The 16,865-nt window shown below is 34.7% G+C and overlaps 1 protein-coding gene across 12 annotated transcripts in view; it reads right to left on the reverse strand.

Moving 5' to 3' along the window:
• Positions 1-669: 669 nt before the first annotated feature.
• PICALM (phosphatidylinositol binding clathrin assembly protein) overlaps positions 670-16,865 on the reverse strand; it is a 106,374-nt gene continuing 90,178 nt past the window's right edge. For 11 of the 12 annotated variants that reach the window (XM_079105582.1, XM_079105581.1, XM_079105580.1 and 8 more), the window contains 3 exons: positions 14,605-14,709; positions 3,260-3,362; positions 670-2,023 (listed from right to left, as the gene is read on the reverse strand). In XM_079105582.1, the coding sequence (XP_078961708.1) occupies positions 3,270-3,362; positions 14,605-14,709 (198 nt within the window). In that variant the 3' untranslated portion in view covers positions 670-2,023; positions 3,260-3,269. The remainder of the gene's footprint in view (positions 2,024-3,259; positions 3,363-14,604; positions 14,710-16,865) is intronic. The other variant, XM_079105583.1, reaches the window with a different exon arrangement.

A 16,865-nucleotide genomic window follows, 5' to 3' on the forward strand; every position in this document is an offset into this window, starting at 1 on the left:
ACAGGAGCAGCACTCCCTCTGAACGAACAGATTTTGTTTTATGGAAGTTTGAGGAAAAAGTATCTGCATCAGTACTGAATTTGCAAGTAAGTTTGTGAATGACAACAGACAATAGAAGAACCTTGAAATTACCTTAAATTTCAGCTGAAGCAAAAATATTAGTAAAATTAACAAAGCACACTGGCTGAAGAATATATTTTTCCAACCATGGCAAATTTTATGTAGTCATTATCAATGCTTTTAATCCATTATGTCCTCTGAATTCTATTTACTATTCAATATGCAATATGATACAAAGGTTTCTTTGGAAGACATAATCATATGCACTAGTATGTAAAACTCAAAAGCATTTTCTCCCTTAAACTTACCTGACTAAAGACATCTCATCAGAAGGCAAAAGTGAATAATTTTAATAAGTATACTTCAGCTTATACTGGAGTCTAGAAGGTTACAAAACTGTACAGATTAATCTTTTTAAAAATTTAAATAAAACAAATTTTATATTTTGTTAAATCAGCAAATATAATCAACTGGTACACTTTTATTAGCAAATAAATGATGATACTGATGACAAAAAATAGGAAAAAAAAAAAAAAAAAAGAAAGAAAGAAAAAGAAAAAACAAGAAAGAAAAGAAAAAGCACCTCAGACCAGAATACCATAAACCAAGTTTTGTGGAAGCTGCATTTTTTTATTTGAAAATCCACCCATTTTGCTAACATACATTTTAATATTGTAAACAAAAATAGAATCTGCAGAGACAATGCAACAAGTATGCTTAAACTCATGTACAGAATTGCTTTCCTACAACAAACTGTCCTTCTTAAGGCCCCTCTCAACCCAAGCGTTAAGATGTATTTACACAAAGCACCGATCAACAGTGCAGTTTAATTCTTCATTAACTAAACTCTTGGCTAGACATTAACTTTAAAGATACTATTTCCCCTTATTTAAAAGGTACATGATCATAACATGGCACAAGCCAAATAAAAAGTTCAAGGATTTCCCCCCCTCCCCTCCCCTGATAACACCTCCTAGAGTTTTACTGAAAAGAAGGAAAGTCTTGAAGTGAAAGCAATTCCTCACATTCATTTTGGAAAGGCCCTAATGTCAAATGGAAAATAATGACATGCCAAGCACAAAGCAGTAAAGATCCTTCCCAATGCACTAATGCTGAATTTAAAATGTAGTGCTTTTCCTAGTCAGTGAACTGTTCCCTTGCAAAATCCTAGGCACAGAATTGACTATAAGGATTAATGCATTTGTAATGCTTTCCTAAAGCCCACAGAGACCGAGAACTCGTAAGAGATTCAGATCTGTGGACTTGCCTTAATATATTTAGTGCTCTGTATGTCAGCTAAAAAGCATTCTGAATCAGATTCATTCTTGTGGATAAAAATCAAACATACTGAATACATCCATACTCATTTTAATAAGGAAGTTTGATATAATATTAATGTTATGTAAAATTGATAATCATAAATAAATACAAATACTTAAGGAATGTCTACTGCAAACTGAATATAAATTTTTTAAAAAGAAAAATTAATTTCAGTTAAGGTTTCTGTATATGTGAGGACTGGAGAAAAGAAAAATAATACATAATTAAGAACTGTGATTTTGATCCCCCAATGAGTCCTGTTGAAATACAGTAAAGGACACAGCTCTTCTCTCCAGGCAGCTTTTCCAAATACAAATTTCACGCTTTTCCAAATAAGGGCTTTTCTTGGTAGGTTATTGATTATGGTATTAATAGGAGTTGAAAGAACTGAAGGGTTAGTCACCAAAAAGACAGAGCTTAGTCTGAAATCATGGCAATTCTTGGCTTTATAAAGTGTATTGGTACGTTCTATAAACTAGTCCCAATTTCCTTCGTGGGCCTTTACTGTGTTACTGTAGCATTCTAATGGAAGAAGAGTTTAAGAGACAGCAGTTTGGATTTTGCTGGAAGTAAGGATTCGCCACTTGAGCACTTGTCTTTTTGAATAATTCCATTCTCTTTCATCTAGTTACATAAACTGTATCTGGAAAAAAAGAAAGAAAAAAGACAAGGAAGTATGTAAGTTAATTCACTGCATTATGGAATGTCCTGTCACAAATAAAAATGTTTTGTGGCCTTTATCATTCAACTGGCCAGAAGAGAGTACAACATACTTATCACAAACCCTAATTACAAAATAAAGTCAGTATTATTAACTTTTGTGCCTGAACTCAACATTTGAAGCATAATTATAGGGACAGACTTTCAAATATCTAAGTACTAAAACTAAGGAAAAGGTTGGGGGAAAGAAAAGAAAGTAAATCAATGAGCTGTTTTCTACAACAGGTTCAAACCATCTATACAAGCGCAAATATTCCATGTAAATTATCATCTGGGAAATCAAAATGCAATTTCCAAATGATATAAATTTACAGATAATAAAAGGAAGAATGTTATGCTACGTCATATCTTTACTAATACTAATTAAGATCTGTAAGATCTATAAAGAAATACTTTTCAATAGGAATCAATGTTCACTCAAAGATAACTTCCCTGATGATTTCTCTAAAACTGCTTATCCAAAGATATTACTGAGGTACATGTTTATTAACTTGCCAAATAAGAAGAGTAGAAACTCATAAAGATCTAGCAGGTAAATGTAAACTAAGGGCCAGAGCACCAAGAAGATCAAATTATACTGTCTTCTAGGAAACAAAGGCAATGTGACTCATATGTGGAATCCTTCTAGTTGAAAGGGCCTATGTAATCCTTTGCCCTTAATTTAAAAACAAGCTGTTTAAAAAATAAATAAATGACTTGCTGTTTTTAAAAGAAAAGGCACACATAAAAGAAATCAATTGAAATGAATTCTTCACAATTAGTCCTTCACAATTAATAAACTAATAATGCTCCCAGTCAATCTCTAATACAATATTTAAAATTATGATGTTCTCTACAATTCTTTCAAGATTTGCTAAAATACCTAATTTTTAAGGGTGGTATTTGATCTCATCCATTTGCTGTAAGCAGTGGATGCTTCTACGTGAAAGATGGTCCTTTGATTTCACAACTTCTAATTATGTTAAAGATATTTTAAAAAGTTGTTTCTCTTTATGTCCTATCTTGATCTATTTTTATTCTTCATCAAAAGAACAGAGGAGGTGGCAGAGGAGAAGCAAAGGGAACCTAGAATCCTTTAAAGAAACAGGAGAAGAAGAGTGAATTGTGGTAATTTTTAAAAAGTATTTAAGTCCCCGTCTCCCCCAACAAGCAGCAATACCTAAAGTGATTTATAAGAAATCCTCCAAAGAAAGCTCTGCAAAAGGGTCCTTTCCTGAAGCTCTGTGAGGACTGTGACTGGAGGGGCTGGATGCTGCCGACAGCTGGGGGAAAGAAGACAGAGAGAGGGAAAGAAAAAAAGATCTCAGAATGACAGAACATGAAAGCAGAAAATGTAATGAAAGAAGAAGTGGTTTTTGTTTTGTCACCTTTAATAAATATAAAGGCAGCCTTTGTAGAAAATGGAATTAAAACAAAAGTTTTAGTCACATGTCAAGTTAAAGGGTATCCAATGGCATGTGTTTTCCAGAAAACAAATTCATGTTTCTGAAACTACAAAGAAATAGTCTTTTACCCAAAAAGGTCAATATAAGCTGACCTGTGGTTAAGACTTTTAATGTGTGAGAGGGTAGGGAGGGTAAGGAGACAGGGTACATAAACACATGCTTGTGCACATGTTTAAACTGAGTAAAGATGGCTCCTTTCCCCAGGCTATCTGTCCAAAGCTGTGTGAACTCTGACCTTAGTCCCGATCCAACATATCTAGCTGTAATACTTTCCCCTTCCTTTAGGGAAAAAGTTAACATGGAGTTGTCTCCTGCCTGTTTATCTTGACAATCTACAGCTGATGCATATACTGTAGGAGGTGAAAGGGATCCTGGAGTTCACCTAGTGTGAAAGTCCACATACTATACCAGAATAAGGGGAACACTTAAGATTGTTGAATCTGCTTCTTGTTTGAATATATTTGCTTGATTCTCAAATCTACCCCATCCTTTAATATATTACAAGGTAGTAAGATCACTGAACTCAGTACGTATCTTTGGTGCTCTCCCAAAGATACTTCTGAAGAACCAAGATGTTAATTTTCATATATATCTCTTTCAACAAACTGACATATGAATATTTTTAAAGCCAACATGAGGACCTTCAGTTTGGAAGAAATTTATCATTCTTTTTCTCCCTCTATATAGGATTGCAGAGAGTACAAGCATAGGACTATTATGAAATGAGTTGTTTTTAGGGATGTTCAGCTAAGCATTAAATCAAAGTTCACAATGGGAACAGTTTCAGTCCAAACTTCCAACATTCAAATCCCATAAAGAATTTCAAGCCATAAAACCCTTTTTGGTGGTCTAAAATGATCGCCTTTCTTTCTACATTTTTACCTATTTAAAAAAAAAAAAAAAGTAAAAGAAAAGCACTATAAAGAATGAGTAGATAATGAGTTTTTTTTAAAAATATTATATCACCAGTATAAGCAATCTGTTGTTCTGGACATAAAGATCAATTTACAAGATTAGAAATTACCATCAGTTTTACTGGTGGTAGAAATCATTTTCCTATTCCATTTCTTGTTTCAGAAATAAATGTTCAAAGACAATGAAAAAGATGACAGAATCATGCAGGCAGCTACGGATGGGAGACAGGGCCGCATGTCTAGGTTTGAAGTTTCAAACATCATCCATATAGGGACAGACTAAAGTATAGCTTTATTGGAAAGATAGCCCCATCTTTCCCCTATAGCTCAAATATGGAAGCCCATTCAGAAATGGGACGACTCCAAGTAGTCATTAGTTATTGAACAGGAAGACAACTTTCACATTATCTCCATTATTAACTGGATTTCTTTCCAAAGCAAATTTTCTTTCACTTAAAGGTAAAACAGTAAACTCTGCTCATTATAGACCACACCCAAAATCACAAATTTCCTATGAGAACTTCACACTAAAATGTCTTCTTAAATCACCTTTGAGGGGAGCAGTTTGAAGACCTGATAGCCCCACAAACAGATGCCCTTGAAGAATGCAGACAAAACAAGACAAGATTATTCTTTGAAATATATTCTATGAGCATGCTGCTAGAGAGAAGTCCAAGAGGCCTACAATGTTAAACAGGATCAATAGTCCTTGGGAAAAAGTACTGATTTTTAACTTCTACTAAACTCTGCTAGTCTCTTAAAAATTGGTAAGACAGACACACACACACAAAAAGCACTTAGCCAAATTAAAACATGACTGATGCCACCAATGAGAAAACTATACTTAATATACCTGCAATAAGTTTCTAATCATAAATATTCATCTGAAACATAAAAAAATAGTCCAGATTGGTGTGGCTACTGCACAGTTCCAAGGACTGTGATGCCCAGACTTTAACTACCTGATCCTACCCTTTTCCAGCACCAGTACCAAAGCAGAGATACCCATGCACTGGTGAGAAAGCAGTCAGCTCAGCAATTAAATAAGGAAAGAGAAGGAAAGGAAGAGGTTGCTCATATTACTGGTCAGGAAAAGCAGGAAAAATAAAAGACCATGATGGGATCCTAATAGGTCAGAAACAGTAGGATTTTAAAAGTTTGAATGCAAGTCCCCTGAAACTCTGAAAGCTAAACTTCCTTTACTTAATATTCTTCCATTCTCCTTTTCTTTTGTTTTGTTTTGGGGGGTACTGTGGACTTAACCCAAGAGCATTCTGCCTCTGAGCTACATCCCCAATCCTTTTTAAGACAAGGTCTTATTAAGTAGCTGAGACTGGCCTCAAATTTGCAATTCTCCTGCCTCAGCCTCCCAAGTCACCAGGATTACAAGAGTATGCCACCATGCTGGGCAGCTGACAATCCTTTACTTATCATTCTTTGAATTAATTTAATAACTATATTATATAGTTAGCAACCTTATATGCTATAAAGTTGCTAAGGAACATAAAAATGACATAAAACAAACCCAGAACACTGCCTGTTACACATTCAATTCAAATTATATTCTCTATTCCAAAATTACCAGGTTAAAAAATTAGTGAAGCTATCAATCTGCTCAAATTAAAGTGGTCTACACAGCATACAAATAAAAATACAAAAATTGACAACTGATGATGGTATCTTTTAGGTGAAATTTCTCCACCACTCTCAACAGTCTTTTAAAACTACATACATACTATATGTTTATATATTTATACATGAAAAAATACATTATTATCAAAAATCTTTGCTTTTATTTCACAGCAGACTTCCATTGTATTTAACACAGTAAAGATAGTACAGAAATTATAAACTTAATAAAGACAAACATACCTAAAGAAATTTAAAAAATATATAATTCTATTGCTAGACTAAACCTCATAAATAGAAATATTATTTTATGAGGTTTACCTTCATTATACTTCTATTAAACACCAAAAAAAAAAAAAAAAAAAAAATACACACACACACAAAAGAATCAAAGGAGGGGAAAAAAAAGAAAATTTCAGTTAAAACAAGAAAATAAGAGTAGTCTCATAAAGCTAGGCTAGTGCAGTCAAAGGCTTCAGAGAGGATTAAAACAGACTACATTCAGGGCAAATTTTCTAACATATCATTGGCTCTTTTAGGGAAGCCACTTTGCCAAGTCTTTACATTTACATTCTTCAGTCATCCAAAAGCCTAAGTAGAAAATCCAATGCTATAGAGACTCATTTTGCCTTCATTGAAGAAACAAAGACAACATCTCAAGAGAAAAATGGATGCCGTTCATTTGCCTGGCATGACTGAAGAGCATTTTGTAGAAAGATAGAACTAAAATTTTAAATCTCCCTTTATGGCTGTTTTGAGTATTAAATGGTTAAGTACTCAGCATAAATCAGAAATTTAAACATTAATTCAATCTTCCCTAGCACTTACCATCAAATCTACGCACATAAGAGGTCCCGCTCAAATGTTTTTGAGTCTGCATTGCTCTTGCTCTTCCACTGTGTTCTTAGCACTCTAGGTCTCTCTTAAGTATCTATCAGTTACTTTGCTTCCAAATTACACTCACCTTTAGAATCCTTAGGTGCAGGTAACATCTCTTACCTGTTTCTTTTTAGATGGTTTTTTTTTTTTTTTTTTTTTTTTTGCGGTGCTGGGGATTGAACCCAGGGCCTTGGGCTTGCAAGGCAAGCACTCTACCGACTGAGCTATCTCCCCAGCCCTCTTACCTGTTTCTTGTCTCAACAACTATCAGTGACATATAAGTATTCTAAAATTTGTTAAAATTATTGGGGGGGGGGTGTTGTATCAGGGATTGAACCATGGGGGCACTTAATCATTAAGCCACATCCCCAGCCCTTTTTATAATTTTTATTATGGGTCAGGGTCTCGTTAAGTTGTTTAGAGTCTCACTAAGTTGCTGAGATTAGCTTTGAACTTGCAATCCCCCTGCCTCTGTCTCCCAAGTCACTGGGATTTATAGGTGTGCATCACTGTGCCCAGCTAAAATGTGTTAAATTTTGAAAATGGCCTCCAAAGTAGAATATGAGAAGAAACTAGAACTTCTCTATTTTAAAATGTAGCCATTTAAAAACGGGAGGATTAAGTTCAAGGCCAGCCTGGGCAACACAGCAAGACCCTGTATCAAAATAAAAACTAAAAAGGGCTGGGGATGTGGCTTAATGGTATAGTGTCCTTGGGTTCAATCTCCAGTAACCCTCCCAACTAACAAATAAATAAACAAATAAATAAAAATATAAAAAGGGCTGGTATGTAGCTCAATAGTACAGTACACCTGGGTTCAACATCTGGTAACACAAAAAAGTCTATATTTAACATGTTTTTTAAATGTATATAAACATAAAATTGCTATAGAAATATATTAATATAACCCATAAATACACATCTACTGAGGGTACATATTAGCTATAGGTTGAATGCCTGTCTGCTTTAAAACTCATGTTGAAACTTAGTTGCCATGGTAACAATATTAAGAGGCAGAATCTTTAAGAGGTGTTTAGGTTGTGAGTTCTCTGCCCTCAGCACTGGCTGATGCTGTTATGTGGGACAGGGAGGGAGTTAAGTTTTCTTTTCATTCTTTAAAAGATTTTTAACCTTTATTTATTTATTTATTTACTTTATGTGGTCTGAAAAATGGAACCCAGTGCCTCACCCATGCTAGGTAAGTGCTCTATAGCTCCCTAGGTTATGACCCTAGCCCTAAATTTTCTTAAAAAAAAAAAAAAAAAAAAAAAAGCATTTCTTATAATCATCATTAAAATTCAATAAACCTCCATATTCACTGCCAATTTCAAATATTTTTATTTGGTCCATATACTAACTTATAAGGTATACAAAATAATATCACAACTTTACAGATAGCAAACAAGCTTAATGAATTTACACAAACAATTCATCCTGCAACACACTGTCAGTGAGGAATCAAGTTGGGACTGTTATTTGTTCCAACCTGGCCCCTGGAGATGTGGCTCAGCAGTAGATACTGACTGCCTGGCATGCATGAGGCCCTGGGTTCAATCACCAGGATTCCCCCCCCCCCCCCCCCGCCACTCCAGAAAGTATCCCTCCCAAAGATATGCTCAAGTCCTTTTATCTCTGAATACTTATGAATGTGACCTGGTTTGGAAAAAAGGTCTTTGTGGATGTAATAAAATTAGGATGTGCTAATTAGGATGGGCCCTAATCTGCTGACTGGTGTCCTTGTAAGAGGATATGTGAAAGCAGAGACACATAGAACACCACTCTTCACAGGCAGATTGAGAAGCTACAGCTGCAAACCATGAAAAGACTGGGACCACCAAAAGCTTTAAGCAAGAACAGATCTTCCTCTGGAGGGTTCTGAGTGGGAATGGTCCACTTCATTTCAGACTGCCAACCTCTAGAACTGAGAGCAAATATATTTGTTATTTTAAGCCACTAAGTTTGTGGTACTTTGTTATGGCAGCCCTAGGAAATTAATACAGACCCTGTAATGTAGATCTACTGACTTCAAGGCTGGTACTTCCCTCCTAAAACCTACTCTACTATTTCTATTAATTTCAACTTAGCTAAAAGTTATGGCTATAGTAACCTATAGGAAAAGGTTAAAGGGAAAACAGAATTTATATTTTAATTAATTAATTAATTAATTTTGGTGTAGTGCAGGGAATTAAACCCAGAGCCTCAGGAGAGCTAGGCAAGTGCTCTACCACAAAGCTCTATCTCCAGCTCATTCATATATATATATATATATATATTTATTTATTTGGTGGGGTACCAGGGACTGAACTCAGGAGCACTTGACCACTGAGCCACATCCCCAGCCCTATTCTGTATTTTATTTAGAGACAGGGTCTCACTGAGTTGCTTAGTTCCTCACTTTTACTGAGGCTGGCTCTGAACTCATGATCCTCCTGCCTCAGCCTTCTGAGTCACTGGGATTACAGGTGTGTGCCACTGTGCCCAGCCCAAAATATTTTTAAAAGAAACTTTTTTTGTTTTTGGTGCTGGGGATTGAACCCAGGGCTTTGTGCATGCGAGGCAAGCACTCTACCAACTGAACTATTTCCCCAGCCCTAAAAGAAACTTTTGTAGTAAACATTAGACAGTCAGGACATTCCCATGCTTTCTATATACACAGTACTATATATACATGGTCACTGATGTTCGTTATGAACAACTTCAGTCACCGAAGATATTAAGAACACTTTCTGGTTTCATTATCATAAGAAATTAGATTTTTACCTTTAAAACAATGTACTCAGCAAAAATGTAATAAGCAAGGCCTTATTTTACATGTTGTCTTATTAACAGAGATCAGCAGATGGGACTCCTAACATTTTAGCTGTGACTCATTTAGGTATACATCAGGAGTTGTAGAATCAGTTTTTCATCTATGGTACTAAATCTCAATTTCCAAAGTAAATTCTCTCATGTTATCTGTAAGTGGGCAAGGATAAATGACACAACACACTGCTGACAAGGCAAAAAAAACCTTCTTTACAGAAAACAGCTGGACAGATCACAGATGATAGTTGAGGTACTACCAACATTCACAATTAACGTATCAAGAAAGTCAGATAATATCACCACACCCTCAAACTAATCCTAAAAGCAAAGGGCCATTGATTCTTATGCCACATTTTGCAAGAAATGAATTATTCCAACATCTAAAGTTAACAGTGCCCCTATTTACAAGGGTAAAAAGATTTACACCAAGCCACTATTTGCTTTAATACATTTAATTGATGTAAAAACTTATTTTATGACAAAGACATCTGTCATTTTGCATCTTAAGCCCTATCTTCCCTGAACAAAACTGGTAGTCCTCCATACAAAATGCCTAAAATCAATCAAGAAACCAACAAAACTTTTAATACTATTTTAAAATTAAATAAATGCCTGCCAGGTGTGGAGGGCATGCACCTCTCTCAGTGACTTGGGAGGCTGAGGCAGGAGAATCTCAAATCTGAGGCCAGCCTCAGCAACTCAGTTAGACACTGTCTCAAAATAAAAAATAAAAAGTGGACTGAGGACATATCTCAGTGGTTAAGCATACCTGGGATCAAACAATGGTACAAAATAAATAAATGAATAAATTTAACATTCTATACTTTTGGAGAAATAAAAAGACTGATATGGGGTCAATATAAGAACATCACAGGAACAACAATTCTCCCTACTCCCCAAAAAGTATTAACAGTATTGAAAACTGCCATATAAACTTTATTCATTAAAACAAGAGTTATTTCATATCACCGTGGCTTTCAAAAGAAAACCAAAACTAGTTAACTATCTTCATGTCATAGCATAACAGCTGCACACTGCAAATGTGGGGTTTACAAACTACTGGTTAGCAATGGACATTCCAATTTATATAAAACACCAGTAATATTACATAAAGCACCAGTAGAAGAAGGCATAAGAATCTCTGTTCTTCCCAACTTAATAAACAGACACATTATCAACCTATTATAAGCGATCAAATGCTAAGCTTTGGAGATGCACAGAACAAAGAGAAACTAAAAAACTATAGGGACCTTTAAGACTCTATGCTTTTGGAGAAATAAAAAGATTGATATGGAATCAAAATGAGTTATCCATGTAATAAAACATCTAAGATGATGCTCTAAATGTAAAGCATATTTTAAAAAACAGCTATAAAGTTAGGGTATGGGGGAAGGGGTACTGAACCTCAAGGGTGCTCTACCACTGAACTACATCCCCAATTTTATACTGAGACAGGGTCTTGCTAAATTGCCAGAGGCTGGCCTTGAATATGTGATCCTTCTGCCTTTGGTCACTGGGCAGGCATGTGCCACCACACCCAGCTGCAAAGAAGGATATTTTGGCAATAGCTATAGAACTGGGATCTGATAGACTTCATTTTTCATTTAAACTACCATTTACTTTACAATGTACAAAAAGCAATGGTTTTTGCCCTCAAAGACATTGAGACCAAATGAAAGGAGAACAAAAAAAATGAGAAAACAATTAAGAGATACTACATTGAAAAAAATATTTTGGTTACAGCTAGAACTGAATAGATAACATCAATCCAAGGGATTACCTAAGAATCATTAAACACTAAGTTGTAAGAAAAATAATGCAGGATAAGGACAAAGAATTCCAAACCTCATAAGGACTCTAAAGGGACAAGCGATGACCAAAGAACAGCTAAAGGGCAAATCTGCTGCTTCATGATAGATGAAGACGTTTTGGAAAAGACAAATGGCAGTAGAAAATGGATTCTTACTGAAAACTGGAAAGAAATGGGAAAGAAGCAGTTGAATATTCTATTCACTCAACATTACTCTTCACAAATAGGGAGATCTCACAAGGTTGTGTTGAGATGAAAGAAAAGCTTCGGGATGACTTAAATATTCAGTTGTATTTAGACTCTTTAGATTTTTCAGTATGGAGATAAGATGCTACAAATGCTGCCTATAGAAAATACCTACATAAAATATTAGAGGGGGAAGGAATTAAGAGTAACATGAAAACCTTTTAAGATTCTGACTTTCCAATGATGCAAATGATTTCTGTGAGACCAAAGTTTCTATAAGCCACTTCACCGCTGCCTGATTTTCTTTTTCGAGTTTTCAATTTGCTTCCTTCATGTGTTTTCAATCAACGATATTTAGAGTTAAGAACTCACTTCTCAACTAGAAACATATTACCCTAATGCTCTTCTCATTCACTTCTTTTCCGGCATAAAGTAATTAGGAAAAAGCTTTTCATTCACTATTTATTTCCATGCACATGGAAATTGGTGAAAAGATTATGTGCGTTTTAGAAGGCAACAGGATATAAAACCTGTAAGGATAATGCTGGAGAACCAGCACTTTTTTTAAGGTATACTTTTACTTTTTTATTTTTTTCTTTAAAGCAAAGTTCATATACAATGTTTTGAAGGTATGATTCAAAATTGCAAAGGATTTTTTATTAGAGCATTTAAATTATACAGAATAATGGGTTTTATTGTGGGATATTCATATATGCATGTAACACACTCTGATTACCCTTCTTCTAGCTCTCTCTTCCTTCTGATTCTTTTCTCTAAAAGTCTCCTTGCTACTTTCATTTTGTCATTTCCCCCCCCACTAGATTCCACATATGAGAGAAACATGATATTTGTCTGAGTATGGCTTATTTTATTTAACATTAGGATTTCCAGTTCCATTCATTTTCCTGAAAATGACATGATTTCATTCTTCTTTATAATATTCTGCAGTGGACATTCTTCACAACTATAGTAGTTATATTCTGAATATATAAACATAGTTTATAATCCAATAAGAAAACCTGAGGAATTTACAGAATCGTTTACTGCTAACAAAGAAGACGGGGCTATTGTCCCACAAATGTAGAGGTGATGTAGTAAAAAATGAGCACTAGGTGAAGAATCAGGGATATCTGAAGCAAGTTGCACTGCACCATGTACTTAGTTGAAGAACCTTTCCAAATCTTATCTCCTTCCCCTGTGAAAGAGTGGAGAAGACAATGGACCTATCTACTTTAAAGATTACTTGGAGTACTGAAGTCTAAGTTAGCATTTATTCTGACAATAGCCTGCAAGACAAGATATAGACTAGGTGCGAGATTTAACTAGACATCACAGGAAAACTTCTGCTGTCAAAGTTGTTAGTAAGTCTATATCTCCAGACAAAGTTTTTTCTTTTTGTTTTTAAAATACACTTACATAAATATACCTAGGTTCTTATCAGTTAGTCCTTTATAGGAGAAAAATTAATTTTTGAAAATAAATGATGTTTCATGCTGTAAGTACAACTGACAAAAGAAAAAACTCCAAAGAAGCTTATATTGTACAGTAAGAAGATATCTTCATTAATAGATGAGGGAATCATCAGTATACTTCTTAAAAGGTTATCAAAATCCAGTTGTGTTTCTTTAGTAGGTCAAACGGGTAATGAGAACTACTGTAGTAAAAGAAAGAGGAAGAAAAAGTCACTGTAATATGGACAAAGCAGGGAAAAAGAGACATGTACACAAATATTTGAAGTTCAAACAACCAGGACTTTATTTCTTAGAACTAAATTCACTATCCATTTCCAGTCAACAGAGATGCCATTTTATTAAATGACAATACTCAAAAAGGCTGAAATATGAAAGAACTCCCAATGCTTCACTGATCTATGAAAAACAAGGGACTAGATTTAAATAGATCAATATCAACTAATTTTAGTAATGTTACACTATATGACTTGACAATCTAATGTACATGTGCACTAAGTGGAATAGGAATAACAAATTCATTATCAAATGCTCACTCAAATATTTTCAAATAAGCATCAGACAAATACAGTCACCAGTACGCTGGCACTGGAAACCATTTAAGAAATGGAGCAAGTGCTTTACTAATTGTATAAAATGACTTATTTCTAACTATAAAAGAACATGAGGAGAAACATAGACACAGACAATAATGCAGTTTAACACTTCACAAGGTACCAGATAAGTGAATATTTTCTCTCTCTTCTCAGAGTAACAGATATGAGCTTAAAAAATAAAAATAAAAAACCTTAAATATAATTCCTCTAAAGTCAATAATAATGGGGTAAAAAACAGAGTGAATACTTTTAGGGTAAATTTTAAGAATGGGAGACAGAGCCCTAGAACATGGGAAGAAGAAAGTCTCTCATTTAAAGAGATTAGATCAGCATGACATATCTAGTTTTTCTGTCTTCTTTTGGTTTGTTTTTGAATATAATCCTCAGTGACAGAAAGTTATCTAATGAAAAAAATGACATACATAACTTTCTGGAGACTTGTCAAGAGTTACAAACTTCCCAAGGGCAGTACTCTTGTTACAGCATCATTTTAGTCAAGGAAATGGCGCTCTGTTTTCACGGCTAAGGATAGCATGACAAAATAATGAAGAGAAAGTAGATTTTGCAAATTCAAAAAACCATTCTCTAGATCCAAAACAAGTATAAGTTGCCCCAAATTTTCCATCTTTAGTATTTATAACCTTCTTGTCCTTTCCCTCCAAATAATCAACATTTCTAAAAGCTGTTATATGAGAAACAGATTAAGTAAGTAACATCCATGATGAAATTCAAGTACACTGCAACAGTTATATATATTATAGAATATAATACCTGTGCTCCTGATACAGGGCCAAAGGGGTTCGGTGGTCTCATGACAGGTTGGCTGTATATTAAGGTTGGTTGTGTCATTACAGGTACACTTCCCATTTGAGGAGGCTAAAAACAGAAGAAAATCAAGTTAAGTGATGTGGGCTCATATCTTCCTTATTATGAATAAATAATCAAAGACAACAGGAATGAAAGGTATTGGTATCTATGGTTTAGCTATATAGAAAAGAATATTCCTCTGAATGCAAATAAGACTATCAGCTACCAATTTTTAAGATAATTTTTTTTTGGGGGGAGGGGAATATAAAGACTTTATTGTGCGTGTGTGTGCATGTATTTGTTTGTTTGTTGTACTGGTGATAAAAATCCACGGGTGCTCAACAAGCCATATCCCTAGCCCTTTTATTTCTTTTTAATTTTGAGACAGGTCTTGCTAAGTTGCTTGGGGTCTTAGCAAGTTACTGAGGCTGCCTTTAAACTTGCGATCCTCTTGCCCCAGCATGTTGACTTCCTGTAATTACATGTGAGAACCACTGCAACCACCAGGCAGAATGCTCATTTTTTTAAAATGGTAAAAAAAAAAAGTCTAACTTTTTCTATTCAAAGAGTTGCAAGATTTAAACTTTAGTATATAGTACAACAGATGAAATGATTTAGACCAAAAATCCTCCTCAATTTCCAGATTTTCCAGGTTTATACACTGAGAAAACTTCAAATAATTTCTCAATGGCTAACACATTTCAAAGTAAACCAACTGCGTTTGTATATTGAATCAAGTGTTTTTTTTGGTACCAGGATTGAACTCAAGGGCACAAGACCATGCAGCTACATCCTCAGTCCTATTTTGTATTTTATTTAGAGACAGGGTTTCACTGAGCTGCTTAGCACTTTGATTTTGCTGAGGCTGGCTTTGAACTTGCCATCCCTCCTGCCTCAGCCTCCTGAGCCACTGGGATTATAAGGCGTGTGCCACCGCTTCCAGCTCAAGTTTATTTTTTTACAAATTTATATGTATGTGTGTGTGTGTGTGTGTGTGTGTGTGTGTGTATAAATTTTTAAAAATCATATATATATGTAATTTTAGTTGTTGATGGACCTTTATTCATTTATTTATATGCAGTGCTGAGAATCGAACCCAGTGCCTCACGTGTGCTAGGCAAGTGCTCTACCACTGAGCCACAACCCCAGCCCTCAAATCAAGTTTTTATGCCATTATGTAAATGATCACAAGGGAAGACAATTTATTTATTTTTTTTTAACAATTATATGTAATGAATTATTTCTAACTGGGGACTTAACCCAGGGGCACTTCATCACTATATACCAAGAACTATATACCAAGTTCTTTTTCATTTGAGACGGGGTCTCATTAAGTTGCCAAGGCTGTCCTGGAACTTTTGATCCTCTTGCCTCATCCTCCAGACAGACTAGCTGGGATTACAGGTATGTGCCACCATGCCTGGCTCACCATTTATAAAAGAAGTTTATTTTCTACACTTCTTTTATTTTGTTTTAGATATTTTTAGAAAGAATCATGAAGGGACTTGAATTACACAGAAAGAAGTTAATTCACTCTAGAGTAATTTAAAACAGAATCTCAAGCGATCTTTTCTTCAAAATAACACATACAAAGACCTACTATTATTACTTTAAGATGCAATATTAAAATCTTATCTTTCAAAAAGTTCTTTACCTTTAAAGTAGAGAATTATATGTATCAAGAGCTTTACTTTAAGTTTGTGGCCATGATCACTAGTCCAAAGACTATGAACTTTGTTCACACGTATGAAAGGAGCTACTTCCATATTGTGTATACATAAAGTAGCACAGCAGACACAGTAGAAATAGCAAGGACATGATGCTGCTTTCTTCAAGCATTAGTTCCTCAAATATATACTAGTGGGATGAAGCCATTACCTCCAATTTTTACCTAAGTCTATATATTGAGAGGGAAAACAAGGGCAGTATAGTTATGTGGACTTTAGGGAGCTTAAAGGTTAAAAGACTGTGTATGTACTGTAACAATCATTATATGAAAATCTCTCTGGCCTATACCAGACTAAATTTATCCCTATAATTCAAGATATGTGAATCCTTCTCTTCTTCCACAGTAGTAAGGTAAGAAGAAAAAGGTATTTAATGTAAAGTCACAACAACAAAAACTTGGCATTAATTTTAGCATTTAAATGAGTTTGTAATGAAAAACAACATGCCTCACAATGTTATTAGGGGGAAAATAAGTCAAGTAATTAATAGAGTGAACA

This window comes from Sciurus vulgaris, assembly GCF_902686455.1.
Source record: "Sciurus vulgaris genome assembly, chromosome: 11".
Taxonomy (NCBI): domain Eukaryota; kingdom Metazoa; phylum Chordata; class Mammalia; order Rodentia; family Sciuridae; genus Sciurus; species Sciurus vulgaris.